Genomic DNA, 15,693 nt, shown 5'->3' with positions numbered 1-15,693 from the left:
TACAACAAGAGAACTAGTCTATGGTACTCTCATCATTGAAGATGAATGTTTCTAATTATTTAATTGGTTGAATAGAAAGTTTGGCATAATTTTACAATTCAACGTCGAACAAATAAGTTTACAATTCAACGTCGAAACTGAAAAATTGCATGTCCACAGTAATAACATTAAAGATATGTCATCTTATAGTAGTTCATAGTGGTACTATTGCAAACACTATGATTTTCCTACTAAAAAGAGTAAAAAATGTTTCTTATTTCCAATTAAAAGAATAAAAATGAGGAATATAACTTCCCCATAAAAGTAGGAAAACAAACAAATTTCATACGTTACATTTCAAGTTCTTTATCTCCTCACCCACCTGCCACTCTCCAATCCCATAAGATTTTGCTAGATTACATATACTATTTGATTATTTTCTTGAATAATTATCGAACACTTAAAATTAAAGTAAAAAACTTACTTGTTTCTCGAGAAAACTATTTTCCTTCATACAAACACACTTAAATTCAAAGGGGTTAAGTAGATAACCATCATTTCCAAAAGCTTCACAAATAAACTTTGGATGAACACAAGCAGAAGGAGCAAAGCTCTCTTAAAGGACTCCTACAAGCAAATCGTAACTCGTAAGGTCGCCCGTTAAAGAAATTTTAATGGTCCTCTGTATTGAGTGAGCCTCTTGATACAAGGGTCTAGCACATCAAAAACATCAATTTCAAAACTGAACTCCCAGAATAAGAAATGAATCACCAATAACAAACGGGGAATTTTGGGGCAGCGGATTGAAAATCAACGTATTGAATGTATGCTAATACTTGCCACCAATTATTTGCCTGTAACAGTGGATTGAAAAATTGTCCAGAGTTTGAAACTGAAGTGCACTTGTTGGGGCCGGCTAAATTTGCATCTCATACAAAACAGAGAAACGGGGGATAAAATTATGTTAACTTTACCGGAAGGAAATCATGCCGTTATCAATTCACTGAGAACAGAACATGCAATGTTGAGCTTCTAGAAAGATGAGGAGAAGCTGAACTGCACACCAGTCTTCCCTCGGTCATGCTCTTGCTGCTTCAGTATATAGCAGTAATTAACCTGGTGATGGAATCAAATAGTCAGAAATGCCCAGGAACTCGTATGCATTTTTCAAAAAAAAATTAAGTCCACTATCATCATGTAATTTCGACATTTATCAAACTACATTTATGTGTCTGAACCTCTGACACCAATTTCAAATTTAGAAAATCATTGAGCCAAAAGAAAAAAGCGTAGAAACCGCCAAAACATGTTGTTGGGCATATTGCAAAAAGTGCAAAGCGCTTTTGAAGGGCATGCTTTATTGGAGAAAGGCACAAATGAACAAATAAAATGCATATAGGTGCATGAGATACAAGGAAAGGAACTTTTATTGCATGGTAAAGAAACTAAAAGAAAGTTCAGAAACATATATGGCGAAGGAGAAATTTTTGAATCTGAGAACAACTTTTATAGCGAAGAAGAAAAATCCACAAGCAGATCTTCAACATGGATAACTTACCTCCATTCGGAAGAGCTTGGTCGGTACAATGACACCAAATCCAGCCGAAGCTCGGAATGATTCTTTGAATTTCTGTAAAGATAGATCTTTATACGCATTTTCCGTCAATTTATTCAGGCTTCCGGTACAAGCAAAAGCATGGCCATGAATCCCAGCTTCTCTCAATACCCGCAGTGGTAGATCAAAAGAAAGGTCTGCAAAAGCAGTAACCGCAAGGTCTCCTCCCACGAAATCCATTGCAGAAGATGCATCAGAGCTCTCATCAGTGGAATTTTCTGTAACTTGCCTTCTAGGTTCAGCAGGGCCCAATCCCCTGGTCTTAAAGCCCAACAAAGATGATGGGCCACCCAGTGCACAAACTGGAGAAGAATTACCACCCAGGAAAAATTTCTCAGGTAAATAGGTGGGACGACTTAAGAACCCACTTCCCCATGGAACAGTTACACCAGCGGAAATTCCAATGTTGAAAGCAGCATTATAAAATCCCAGAGGTAAAGCATAGCGGAAGTCCAACTCCTGTTCAGAAATCCATAAGTTCTGTTATACTGTGATTTTGATATTTCAGAAGCATATATAGGTTCAGAATCAGACTGTCATATTGGCGGGAAATATATGGCTATGGTATGAATAGTTACCAGGCAAGATAGCCAGAACGAGTGAGATACAAATTACATCTAAATTAATAAAACAGAACGGGTAGAAGGAAAACTGCAGTTAAATCTAACTGCTCAACATCAATATAAACCTGGATATAACACTACTGACAGAAGTTCAAAAAACAACTTAAAGAGGTTTCAGCCACAGAGACGGCAAAATCTACTTTTGGGGGAAAAAAAGGGAAAAAGGGATGAAAGACATAAAATAAGAAAGTGAACTGTAAGAACCTGACGGAGAAAGCGTAAACCCCGATGATCTGGTAAGAGGCCACCAATTTGAGAAGACGACAGAAAGGCATATCCTCGGGTTGGTCTTAAAGGAGAATTTCTCCTATCAATTTTGAATGTATACTTCAGAGCCGAAATTAAGCTATGCCCAAGCTGTCTCCTCACTGCTCTTGATGACATTTGTGATGGGTCAGCCAAGGTTCGCCAAGCGAGACTGTAGGACAAATCATGGCTTCTGGATGACAGTAGGCCAAGAGAAAGTCCCAAAGCTCGTTCTTTATACGAGGTGAACTTCAGCCAATCTTGGGAAAGAAGAGATAATCGAGCTGTCACAGGGGTGATCAATTTTTTGAATCTGGGCAGAGACACACCAGCACTGACCTCTGAAGTCAGGTCCAAGCCATAGGCCAAAGACCCATCCCATATATCCCCATAACCAAACAAGTTTTTCAGCTTCAAGGAACCTTCCAGTGACCAAGCTCTAGCCTACAGAAGCAAATTAAAGTTATAATCAAAATCCAAGGAAAAAACAGCAAATAATGTAAGCATGTTGCTTCTATAAATCCGAAGCACATTTACAGCACCACGTGACAGAACCCAATATTTTGTTCACCAATAGCAGGGTAACAAAATATGGTCTATGCTAGTTCTTAGTTACACATGCAAACTGAAGTGAAGTTTTTCCCTAAATAGCACATAGTGTCACACTCAACTATGTATGCACATCCTCAACAGTCGTTGCAGTTAGCTAGCCCCAATGACATACTGTCAATCTTCTCTTCTTTTCCTAATTTATCTTTAAACACAGCTGAAGACAAGCTTAAAGATTCCAGGTGTATTCTCTTTTCCCAACTTAAAGCCGTAACTTTTACTTCTATATAGATGACATTCACAACAAATATCATACTTTTAACACCACGCTCATGTGTGTTTGCATTATGTAGCCAATGCAAGGTGAACTTCAGTACTAGCTTTGCATTTTCTTCACCCCTTTGGAGTATGCTACCTTTCATTCTGTTAATGGATAGTAAATCCACCTAATATAACTATGGCTTAACTAATTTCCACAACAATTTCTTCTAGTTATTTTAGCAATATTTTCCCAGTGTAATACCACTATACCAAGTGAATGAAATATCTTTAATACACCCCAATTCTTATGAGATTCTCACTCTTTTTTTTCTCCCTTTTTTTGCTTGACATACTTCCCATTTTAGATGTCCTAAAATAGTTAACTAAACATTTAAATCTTGAACTTTTGATGTGATGCTTTGTCTATCATATTAACTCTTCAGCTATCACTTGTATTTTTCTTTCACTATCACACCTATAAATTATATAAATCAAGTTGTTTATAAAAATAAACTAGTCAAGTTAACATCTTACACTCCTTGACCAGTTAAAATAAGTCATATAGAATGGCTTTGAGGGAATTTAAAACTAGTCTCTTCCAAGTTAACTTTATTGGAAGAGGATCTGTGAGGACATAGAAAAAAATGTAGTAACAGCTTTGACCAAACACAAGGAGATGTAGTTGTGGTACCAGAAATGCAAAAGTGACCAACAGAACATTATCAGGAGAGATCTCTGAGGACATATATAACATAATATAACGGATTTGACCAAACGCATGGAGATATACTTGTGATACCAGAATTGAAAAGGTAGAAGGCTATTTCAGAGGGTGCTCCAACTAATGATTTTGTTTTAACTTGCAATTATTTAGAAGAAAGAATCACAATCAATAATATTTGAAAATAAAGGTGCACATAGTCTTAGACTACATCCTTACCAAAACAAGGGATTAGGCACACATAAGGACTACAAATCATACTAGGCCACGCCCTAGTTACCTGAGGGTCGTAGATGTGTAGCGAAAGAGTTAGAAGAGCTACATGGAGCCAACAATTTGATGACAAAAGCTAAAATTCAGAAACCAAATAAAATTCATGACAAGGTTGAATGAAGGAGGATGTGACTTAGAAGCCAATGTAGTCAGAAAAGTAGCAAATGAAGTTCTAGGTATTTTTAATGCCTAGAATTTCAACCATAAGGATAAGGAGATGCAAAGAGTTATTAAAGCAAAACGAGAGAATAGTAAGTCGCCAACAGCAGACTAGGAGGTCTTCAAGAGTATAAGAAGGCAAAGAGAGAAGCTAAGGGGGTCATTAGTGCAGGCGGGAAACACCTTGGACAATGTGTACTAAAACTTGCGCATGTAGAAAATGGAGAACGAAATGTATGTCAGTTTTTCTTTTAGATGGAAAATGTATAAGTCAGTTTTCTCAGAGAGAAAAGGGGTAACAATCTGAACCTAATTAATTTGTTATAAAAAAAACAATTTGCAACAAGTTCTGATTGAACATAGGGAGATCAGAGAGAATTGAGACACTAATGTCAGGATAATTTTGCAAATCTCCATACATCCATGACTGACAACCTTTGCGAATTGTTGGTTTGGCAATTCGAATTCGCAAACATTGAATTGGAAATACTATTATCTCCAAAAAAAAAAAAAATTGAATTGGAAATACTACTAAAAACTTGTCATCTAAAATGCAGAATCTTCTCCTGAACTATTCATAGTAGTGCAAGCAATTAAATGTTCTATGTTTCGATCTTTCCTCATTCACACATCAATCAAATGAGCAGAGCTTGAGTTAATTTAAACATATAATCAAACATAACGCATCAAACTCAAACGAACACAGTAATTGATAGTTTACCTCAGGCTTGGAGAAAACTCCAACACTTCCAGTAAGTGGATTTTCACTCTCGACAATCTCAACAACCACATTTGTAGTCCCAGGCAGCTCCGGTGGACCAGAATCCAGAGTAATTTTAACGGAATCGAAAATATCAAGCTGTTGAAGTCTCGCATTTGCAATACTGGCAGCCTTAAGCAACTCCTGAAGAGTTGTTGCATTTTTTAGGGCTTCCATTTCGGCCTCAATAAGTGATTCCTTAGTCTTCGTATTCCCTTGGATAATCACATCATGGACTCTTATAGGCACTCTCTCAGACGACAGCCGCCGGAATAAATTCTCCATTTTAGCCCTATCGGAACGCACTCGAGATTCTTCAGTTACTGGCCTTCGCTGTCGCTCTTCTTCTTCTTCATCATCTTCATCGATTTCGTCGTAATCGTCTTCTTCCTCGTCGTCGTCGTCGGGGATTGGGGGATTGGAGATCGGCTCTTTGCTTGAGGAAGCCATACAGGGTTGCAAAGGGGAAACGGTTTTTTTAATGTAAAAGAGAAGACTTGAAGGAAATGGGAATAAAATTAGAGGGGAAAAGCAAAATGGTGTGGGGTTTTGCAAATTCTTTGGGTTTTTACACCATGTATGTGCCCATTGTTTTAAAATTTTGTAATATAGCAAAATAAATAAAATGCTTAATACATGATAATTATTTAAATTTCTTGACAAAAAATTATTTAAATATTTGAATTTTAATATATTATAATTGAGCATTTGAATATATAATAAAATATTTTATTAAATACTTTCTGATTAAATCATGAGAAAGATTTTTGAAGTGGGTCTTAATTATTTTCGTTAAGATTAAGATTTAAGACGAATCTAAAGCACAAATGAATTATTAAAACATTTTCTCTAGATTTAAATAATGAATAATTAATAATGTTTGTTTTTCAACATCTAAATAAACATAATTTATTTGTTCTCAAATATAATAAACATACCATTCAAATACATAAAACAAAGTAATTAAATATTTAAAATAAATGAATAGGATATATGTTTGCTGGCGAAGATGATTTATGGTGATGATGATGATAGCTGTATTAATGGAGGTGGTTGGTGTTGTAATGACTAACATGATAATGATGGTTGGTAGTGATGGTGAAGATTGTGATAGTGGAGTTGATTGATGTTATCAGTTGAGGGTAACGATGGTGAAGGTTGAAGAATACGTGGTGTTTGACGATGTGTTCGTGGTGATTAGTGATTGATAGTGATGATGGAGGTTGTAATAATGGAGTTGATTGATGTTAACCGTTGGTGGCGTTGATGGTGATGGATGAAGAACATGTGGTGGTTGACGACGTGTTAGTGGTAATGGGATGTGGTTGGTAGTAGAGATTTGTCGTAGTAATGGTAATGGTTGATAGTGATAGCGGAGGTGATGACGATAGTAGTGGAGTTAATAGAATAACAATGGTGGAAGTGATATGTTTGCTAGTGACTGACAGTAATTGTGATTGTGATGATAGAAATGGTTAGTGGTGATGAATGATGGTTGACAATGATGATGGTGATTGTAGTTGTAAACTTGTAACGGAACATGCATGAAGTTTTACAACTACAACCTCATGAAGGTTAACGCGTATAAGTAAAAAGATGTGATATATTTTACGTAGTTAAATATATTCAAAAACACGTGTAATTTTTCTTTGAATATTTTGAGCCAGAAATATCTAATAGAAACAATTTTATATATTCAAATACTCGGTTAAAATATATCATAATTTAAATATCTAAATAAAATTTACTAACAAATATATAAGAGGCTATCGACCTATACATTTATTAGAAAGTCTAAATGACATAGTAATTCAAATGTCAAAATATCTAGATCTATTATTTGCAACGAAAAAGAGTCATATCTACCTTTGGGTTCGGTGGGATTAATAGTTTTTCATGTTCTTCCTATTGATTTGGCAAGTAAATCCTCCTCTAATAATTAATTATATATGGGTCCAAATAATAACATCAATACATGATTTGTAGGTTTATTTGGAAAACTAATATATAGTTATTCATGTTTTTTTATATTCAACATAAATAAGAGTATCAGACTTTAAATAAAAACCACCAAAAATTATACTAATGAAACGATAAATACCTCAACATTTTTAATCACCTTTTAAATTCGAGTCATGGATATAAAAATACTTTATAAGTCAACATCGAACACAATACATAATTTATTTACACATTCACCCTCAAGTGTCCATTTAAAGTCATCTGATTAGGACTAAATTTGACAAATTAACATTACAAGATTCCGCATATTACCTCTTAAATTCCCTCTTCCATTTTTCCATTCTTCTTCCTTCCCGCAACTCCAAATTCATAAGCCACCGCTTTCTTTCCACCATTTTCGCTTTTACTACTAACCCTTTATCCATAATCCACAATTTCATCTTCTTAATTACTCTTCTATACGAACAATACGAGCAGTTAGCACATTAATTTTCGTTTTTTCTTCAAGTAAGTCAACCGAATTATGCTTCGACTTCTCTGCAGAACAAGCCGCCGATGTTGTATCCGTTTACCTCGCCGTCGTTTCCTCTCTTCTTCTCGTAATCCCGAGGATTCCGTCGATATCCCTAACAATATCAAGAACCCCCATCTTGTCCCTTCCCCTAAATACCCTCCAATTCGGCAACCCCATCACCCTACTTCTCTGTCACGTTACTCTGTTTTTGCTTTATCGGCGACCCTGTTAACCGCCATTGTTTCTTCCTGTGCTGTTGTTTTGACAAGAGATGATGAAGAGGAGAAAGGGGAGGGAAGGGGTGAAGGTATTAGAATATATGATGAAATTGAGACTGTGGTGGGGAAATCGAATGAGTCGTTGATTAGGATTGTGGATAGGATGAAGAAGACAGGGGCAGCAGCTTCTGTATTATGGAAGTCGTTGAGGTCAGTTATGTCTTCGGCGAATCATGAGGTTCGGGTCGGGTTTGAGCTTAGGGTTGCGGCTTTGCTAGCCGACATTGCTGCCGCTAGCGAGAGTAGGAGGGCGGCGCTTGTTGCTGCTGGCGGTGGCGGGGTGGTGGATTGGCTTCTGGAGACGGTGGCGATGTCAGGGGAGAATTGTTGGACCCAGGCTGAGGCTGCAAGGGCTTTGGCCTATTTGATTTCTGATCCTAATGTGTGTGAGGATGTTTTAGGAAGGCCTCATGCTGTGCCATCTCTTCTTAGGTTTATTTTCTCTGCTCAGCCTCGGCAATCGAAAAAGGTGAGGCCATTTTCATGATTTTTTTCAAAAGTTATTTCTTTACTAATGAAAGGAAATGAAAGGAATCCAAATAGAGCAGAATGGACATTGAGGATTCATATTGCCTATATACTAGATAAGATTGAAGCACAATAGTAGTTGTTTTAATCAGTATTTACATGCAAAGCTCGATCAAAGTGTGGGATTGAATGAAAATGACTCAAATGAAGAGAGAGAAAAAACTACACTAATTAAATGGAAGTAACTAATGAAAGTTAAATTTAGTGAAATATATAATCTATTTTGCGCCTAAATTCAGGACTTAATGGCACCTCAAGCAAGCCCTTGTAGATACTCCAAAATTATCAATAGCCCGACATATATTAAGTTCTTTGTGACAAGTCAATTGAAATTTATTGAACTGTTGTTATCTCATTTTATAATTTTGGAGTTTGACATGAAAATATTTAATTTTTGTTGGAAGCAGCATACAAGATGTAGTTCATTCGATCTTTCTGATTCCTTGAAAGGTAGGAGCATGCTGGTTGCAGCAATTATGGATGTTGTCACTTCCCATTGTGAAAGTGCAGACAAGCTTTCATTCAAGCCTACACTACCCAAAGATGCTGAGATGAGAGATATTGCTGCAGCTATTGAAGTAATTGAGGAAGGTGGTATGCACTGGGATGAGCCTCATGGGGAGGATGATGATGGTGGAGAAGGGATGAAGGGTATTGGGATGAAAATTCTTGAAGGCACGGCTGCTGTAGGATTTTCAAGAACTAATGGGCTTGTAGAGATGGGGCCTCCTAATACTAGCCAGACAGTGAAAAATACGCCTAGTAATCTCTTGTTTAACAACATAAGTGATAGTTCATCAGCACGATCAAATTTGTCTTCTGCTGTGGTTCCTGGCCTTTGGGATGATTTGCATTCTGAACAAGTCGCCGTTCCTTTTGCTGCTTGGGCATTAGCAAATTGGGCAATGGCTTCGGAAGTTAATAGGTATCATATTCAAGAATTGGATCAAGAGGGACATGTGGTCATGGCTGCTTTAGTAGCACCTGAGAGATCTGTGAAATGGCATGGAAGTCTGATGGTTAAGTTGCTTCTTGAAGACCACAATCTGCCGCTAAGTACTTCTGTTTCTGATTGGACTTCTAGTCTTCTGTCTACTGTTTCACATGCAAGTAAAACTCAGGACATCCCACTAGCTCAGATAGCGTTGTCTGCATTTTTGATTTCTCTTGAGCGAAGCCCTTCAGCGCAGGAGGTAGTAGTGGAAAAGGGTCTTCATTTAATGAGAGAGGCTGCTAAACAGACCACAAAGCATTCTTCGGTGCAAGAAGCATTGGCTAAGGCTTTGGAGTTGCTCTGTGCTAGGGAATGGCATATGTCCCTGGAAGAAAGCCAGCATTGGTCTGGAGTTCTGCTCCCTTGGGTCTTTGGACAGCCGTCCTCTGATGCTATAAGATCTTCAGCAATAAATATCCTAACGCGCATTCTTGAAGATTATGGACCATCCTCCATACCAATTTCTCAGGGATGGTTAACTATTATGCTAAGTGATGTTCTGGAATCCAAGAAAACAGCATTAAGCAAAGGAAATAACCAACCAAAAAGTGATAAAGTGAAGGTTTGTCACACTAATTTATTTTGTTTTTGTTTTGGGACGGTGTGAAAGTAGTCTTTTTTACTTGTAAGTAAAAACATCTTGTGTCTCCTTGGTTTCTATGTGGTTCATGGAGATTCTTAATTTTGCAGACCCAAGTTGATCAAGCAAATGTAGTTTTGGCCACACAAACTGCTAATCAGTTGGCTGGAGCAGTTGTCAATTTAGTAGGAACGCAACTAGGAAGAGTTGCCAATGCTGATGATACACATCCCTTGGCAGATCTTCTTTCCCTAGAACCTTTTGCTGGGCCACTAAAAAATCTTAAGAAAGACAAACTGCCTAAGATCAATGCTGCAGATTCTGCAGTGGCCACACTGAAAGGGATTAAAGCACTGACAGAAATATGTGCTGAAGATACTCCTTGTCAGAACAAAATAGCTGATTATGGAGGCCTCTGTTTGCTTAGGCGCTTGTTACTGGATGATGATTATGAACAACTGGCTGCTATAGAAGCATATGATGCGTCACGAGCATCGGAGGGACAGGATCGGGTGTCAACCGTTCCTGGTGAAGCTTCTACTACTGCGAATCAGAATGATGCATCCAGTCTACGTGTTCCACCTACCGGTCATATTCGGAAGCATGCAGCACGGTTGCTAAATGTACTTTCAGTTCTTCCAAAAGTCAAGAAAGAACTAGTTGGAGATAAAGAGTGGTGTGAATGGCTTGAAGAATGTGCTAACGGAGGGATTCCTGGTTGCAATGACCCTAAAATTCGAAGTTATGCGAGGGCAACACTTTTGAACATATTCTGTGATGACGAAGCTGGTGAAGATTCTATAGATGGTGATGTTCTTCATGGAAATGTTTCTAACAAAGAACAAACTTGCCCTCGTTACGCTGATATGATACTCCTGATAAATCCTGAATTACCGCACTGGAAATGTGTAGAAAAGATAATGCCAAAATCAGTGGATGGGTCATCTCCAGGTGCCAATGATTCTGCTGGGAGTGAGTGTACAACAAATGAAGATATCAATATTGATATAACATCGACATCTGCTAGTGAATCAGAGAATATATCACAATTTGAAGTACCTTTAGTTGATGTTGTCTTTATTCACGGCTTGCGTGGGGGACCCTTCAAAACTTGGCGGTTGTCAGATGACAAGTCTTCAACCAAATCTGGCCTGGTTGAGAAAATTGATGAAGAGGCTGGAAGGGAAGGAACATTTTGGCCTGGTGAATGGCTTCCATCTGATTTTCCTCATGCCCGTCTGTTTAGTGTCAAGTACAAGGTTGGTGCATACTCTGTCTACTTTTAAAGTTTATCCAAAAAAAAAAGGTTTGCCTTGTTTCTGACTTAAAACATGGAGTTGTATGCAGAGCAGTCTAACCCAGTGGTCCGGGGCAAGCCTACCTCTTCAGGTTTGTTTACTTCTTAAATTTTCTCAAGTTATCTTGTGTGTTGAGGTTGTGTTCATTGCATCATGCAAAACATTGGAATGCTTCATCAATTGTTATAGGCTAGTTTATCTATCCCAAAACATTCAAGAAAAATAGATCCGTTGCCATATATAGTTCATCCACCAGAGAACAGAAGAAGAGATTATTCCAACTTCTTTGCACCATTATATGCCAAAAACCTTATGAAAAAAAAATACAAAGGAGTGTTGCATCTGGGGGTATGAGCGCTCAATTAAACTGTAAAGAACCACGGGAGACCAGAATTCAAATCACCTCTAGAGGGAAATATGTTAGGTAATTCTTTTCCATTTGTCTAAATTTTGGCGGTGAATACTTGGTACCTGCATTGGTGGAAGGTAGCAGATTAGCAGGTACACTATGATATAGTTGAGGTGTACGTAGTTTGGCCCAGATATCAAGTTACAAAAAAAGGCCACCCTTATCCAAAAAGGGGGGCAAAGGAATGGTGACCACGTTGCAATAGCGGAAGTATAATTTAAATGAAATTAGATAAAGAATATATTAGTTTCGCAAATATGCAAGAATCCACTAATTGATTCCAATCAAGGTCAACAGAAAGGAACACATATTAAATCAATTCAGAGAAAGAAATGAAACATGATGGAGAAGAGATGAACTCATACAAGAACTCATGCTACATAAATTCAACTTGAAGTTCATGAAGAACATGAGATCAATTTCAATGCTTAGAAGCATTAAAATTAGGCTAAGGCTCTCAAAACTAAACTTAAACTTGAGATTGATTCTAACACTTAGAAGCATTGAAATTAGGCTAAAACTAACTCAGATCCTAATTAGTGGGATTGACTGCAAGTATTAATTGTAATGAGGGAATGTCGGAAGAAGACCAAAATATCTATAAAATAAAAGCTCCAGCTCGGATGGGTGGAACCATCTGCATTGCACTTTTGTGTTGCAGCACAAATCTTCAATGCAGTTTTGTGTTGTAGCTTAAGTAAGCGCTGAACTTGGCAACAAGTAACCAAAAGTAGTCAATCTTTATAGTTCTGCACTGCAGCATAAAATTTGGGCTGCAGTATTAAGTTGAAGTTTAATTTTTTTGATGAAGTTGGGGTGCAGTATAAGTTTTATTGCATTCAACCTTAAATTAAATCAGATGTCCATTTTTGGTTTCTTGCCGGGTACATGTTAAACATCATTATGACACCTGTAACCGATGGTGCTATAATGACATAAAAGGGAAACTGGTGTCTGAAAATGTAAAAGAAGGTAGTTAATGATAAAACCACAAACTTTCCTGTGTACAGTGAATGCTAGGACAGTTGGGGAAAATATCTAAAAGTTTTATTGTTAGAATGGGTTTCTTCATTTTGAAGAGTGTTGTTGGTGCAGAGCTCCTTGCATGCTTTGTTGTTCATTTGGTTCTTTAATCTGTTGTGCATGCAATTCAGTGACATCAGATGTATAATGCATTTCATTGTTTTAAACCCGCAGGAAGTAAGTGCCATGCTGTTGGAGAAGCTTGTTGCTGCAGGCATCGGCAATCGACCAGTTGTATTCATTTCACATAGGTTGGTCCTAATCAAACTGCGTACTTTAAGCTGTTAGATTGGTTGGAGCTTGTGATTATGCACACTCTTAATTGGAAGTCCCTTCATTATACCTTCTGTTTTTGGGTTGTTTAAAATTTATCACCTCCCTTTGCGGGAAGTTTTAGTTCATGTTATGTAGCACCTCTGCTGCTCTTTTCAAGAAACATTTGTATCCTACACCTTTGATTGGCAAAAAGGTTGTCTTGCCCTGCACATGTTCAGTCTGGCTCATGGTACACATTGTTAACTGTTATTTAATTATGGTACCATAATTATTTTAACTTCCTAATAGTGCAAATTTGAACTAAATCGGTCATTTTTCACACTTAGTAATGACACCTAAACCCTTTTTCATCGTTTTCTTAAATTGATCTTAAGCATCTAGTCAAGCTGATATTCTATAGCTGTACATGTGTATTGACATAAACACACTTTTTTGTTGCAATTGGCAGCATGGGCGGCCTCGTTGTCAAGCAGATGTTGTATCAAGCAAAAGCAGAAAAGAAGGATAACTTTGTCAAGAATACAATTGGAGTTGTATGTCCTGCTTCCTTTCAGAGATGAATTATAAGACATTCTACCAATTTTATATACTTGTTAAATTTGCTTATTATTGATTTTTTTTAAAAATAATTCGGTCAGGTATTCTACAGCTGTCCTCATTTTGGCAGCAAACTTGCAGACATGCCCTGGAGAATGGGTTTTGTTTTCCGCCCTGCACCCACTGTTAGTAAAACTTACCTGCTCCCTTTATTTACCTTGTTATCTTATTTCTCTTCTGAATTTGTGTGTTTTTTCAAGAGTACTTCAGTTTCTTATTTAAAAATAAAATATGCACATGAGATTTGAGATTCTTGTTGCGGGTGCACGTGGGTGTGAAATTTTATAAATATTTCTTTTTGCCATTGCTAGATTGGGGAGCTGAGAAGTGGATCTCCAAGATTGGTTGAGCTAAATGATTTCATGGGACAGCTTCATAAGAAAGGAAAGCTTGAGGTCCTCAGTTTCTGCGAGGTACTAATATTTTTCCTGACCTTTAGTTCTCCCTTACAAAAAATTCACTTCTCTCGTTGCCTTTCTAATAATGAGGATCCGTTTGTAGACAAAGGTAACTCCAATTGTTGAAGGCTATGGAGGCTGGGCTTTCCGAATGGAAATTGTACCATTAGAGTCAGCATATCCCGGATTTGGAGAACTAGTTGTAAGTTGCTCAAATTGATGATTACTGGACACCTAAATTTGTTACGATAGTCTGCCATTATCATTTTTGATTGCTTGCACTGTGCCGGTGCAGTTGAGCATTGCGACCAAATTAGTGTGTTTTTTCTTCTACATAAAAGCTTACTTTGATAAGGCAGATCATATTAGCGAAGTATTCTTCTTTCAGTTTTTGGGGGTCTAGTGAACTTTTTTGACAGTTGAGTATAGAAATAAATATGTTAAAAGGAAACATGGAGTTAATTATCATCTTTAATAGGAGTTAATTATCATATTTAATAGGAGATAATCTGATCCACTTTTGAAGTGGTTGTCGCTTTATGTTATTTCACGTTACTAAAATTTTATTGGGTGAGTTGAAGTGAAGCTTTTCGAAAAGGTTTTCAATGTAGGGAGTAAACAAAACGTGAAAGGACTTGATCCCAATGTCTTGCGTTGTCTTATGCATGTCTGTAACTGTGAAAATGGATGACAAGATTGTTCTGCTGGAGTTATGTAGACAATGTGATGTTTTGATTGATCATTATCTTCTGTGCCACATTTTGAATGCAGGTTTTGGAGTCAACTGATCATATCAATTCCTGCAAGCCTTTGAGTCGCAGCGATCCTTCTTATAAAGAGACATTAGAGTTCTTGCACAAATTAAAAGCTCTTAGTAAACAATGATAACTGTACATAATCAACAACGAAGGATAACGGAGTTTTGGCATTCCTTTTTCCTCCATGATTCACATGCAAATAGTGTAAGTAGTCGATATACTCGAGTAGGGACTGGAAGCTCCTTGTGGCCTAGATTAATTAAACAAGGCCCATATTGGAGGTACCAAATTCATAGGTTGAGTTTACAGATTTACTTGTATAGTGATAGTTTCTACTAGGCTGAACAGTAGGGAGAGTTAACTACATTTTACTAACCATTGATTGATTTCCTCTAGCAGATGATTCTTATAAAAATTATTCTTGAAAGAGTGTTGTATAATACTTTTTTCTGTAGTAAAAGTTTGTATCATATGGAATTTCTTTTTTCCAAATTATGACTTCCCTTTCTTTGAGATAATACTTGTTGGATAAGCTGTATTATTTTCCTTTACTCGGATGGAGTGTTTGAAAAGTGATTAGTCTTTCAACAAGCGACTAATCCATTGTATCATTCATTGTTGGTATTATTAGTTTTTCCATTCTATTATGATATTCATATTGTGGTTCGATTAATCTAACTTTGCATTGCGTAGGTTTATATTCGATTTCGATATTCATATTACAATTTGGTTAATTCAGATTTGTGTGTATATGGTTCATTTGGGGGAAGCACTTCATACCAAGAATATTTTCATATTCAGAATTCAAAATTGCAACCTCTGATTAGAGGAACTAGCAATCAGTCTAATTAATTGAATCATTTTTACTTGACACATTCATTATTGATATAGA

The 15,693-nt window shown here is 37.0% G+C and overlaps 2 protein-coding genes across 2 annotated transcripts; one reads left to right on the top strand and one right to left on the bottom strand.

The window, feature by feature from the left end:
• Nucleotides 1-648: 648 nt before the first annotated feature.
• On the bottom strand, nucleotides 649-5,698 carry LOC125811262 (uncharacterized). The gene is made up of 4 exons (XM_049490766.1): nucleotides 5,148-5,698; nucleotides 2,422-2,907; nucleotides 1,538-2,053; nucleotides 649-1,095 (listed from the first exon to the last, which is right to left on the bottom strand). Exons 1-4 carry the CDS (start codon nucleotides 5,634-5,636, stop codon nucleotides 1,012-1,014), a joined length of 1,575 nt encoding a protein of 524 aa, XP_049346723.1. The 5' UTR covers nucleotides 5,637-5,698; the 3' UTR covers nucleotides 649-1,011.
• Nucleotides 5,699-7,493: 1,795 nt separating this feature from the next.
• On the top strand, nucleotides 7,494-15,272 carry LOC125811253 (uncharacterized). The gene is made up of 10 exons (XM_049490758.1): nucleotides 7,494-8,409; nucleotides 8,876-10,024; nucleotides 10,153-11,301; nucleotides 11,390-11,431; nucleotides 12,947-13,023; nucleotides 13,497-13,581; nucleotides 13,687-13,770; nucleotides 13,957-14,058; nucleotides 14,147-14,245; nucleotides 14,815-15,272. The coding sequence occupies exons 1-10, from the start codon at nucleotides 7,672-7,674 to the stop codon at nucleotides 14,926-14,928; spliced, it is 3,639 nt and encodes a 1,212-aa protein (XP_049346715.1). The 5' UTR covers nucleotides 7,494-7,671; the 3' UTR covers nucleotides 14,929-15,272.
• Nucleotides 15,273-15,693: the final 421 nt, after the last annotated feature.

This window comes from Solanum verrucosum, unplaced genomic scaffold (assembly GCF_900185275.1).
Source record: "Solanum verrucosum unplaced genomic scaffold, falcon-dt-bn FXZP01000235.1, whole genome shotgun sequence".
In the NCBI taxonomy this organism is placed as follows: Eukaryota; Viridiplantae; Streptophyta; class Magnoliopsida; order Solanales; family Solanaceae; genus Solanum; species Solanum verrucosum.
Note: the sequence above shows the minus strand (reverse complement) of the source record. Positions and strands in the feature narration are given on the sequence as shown.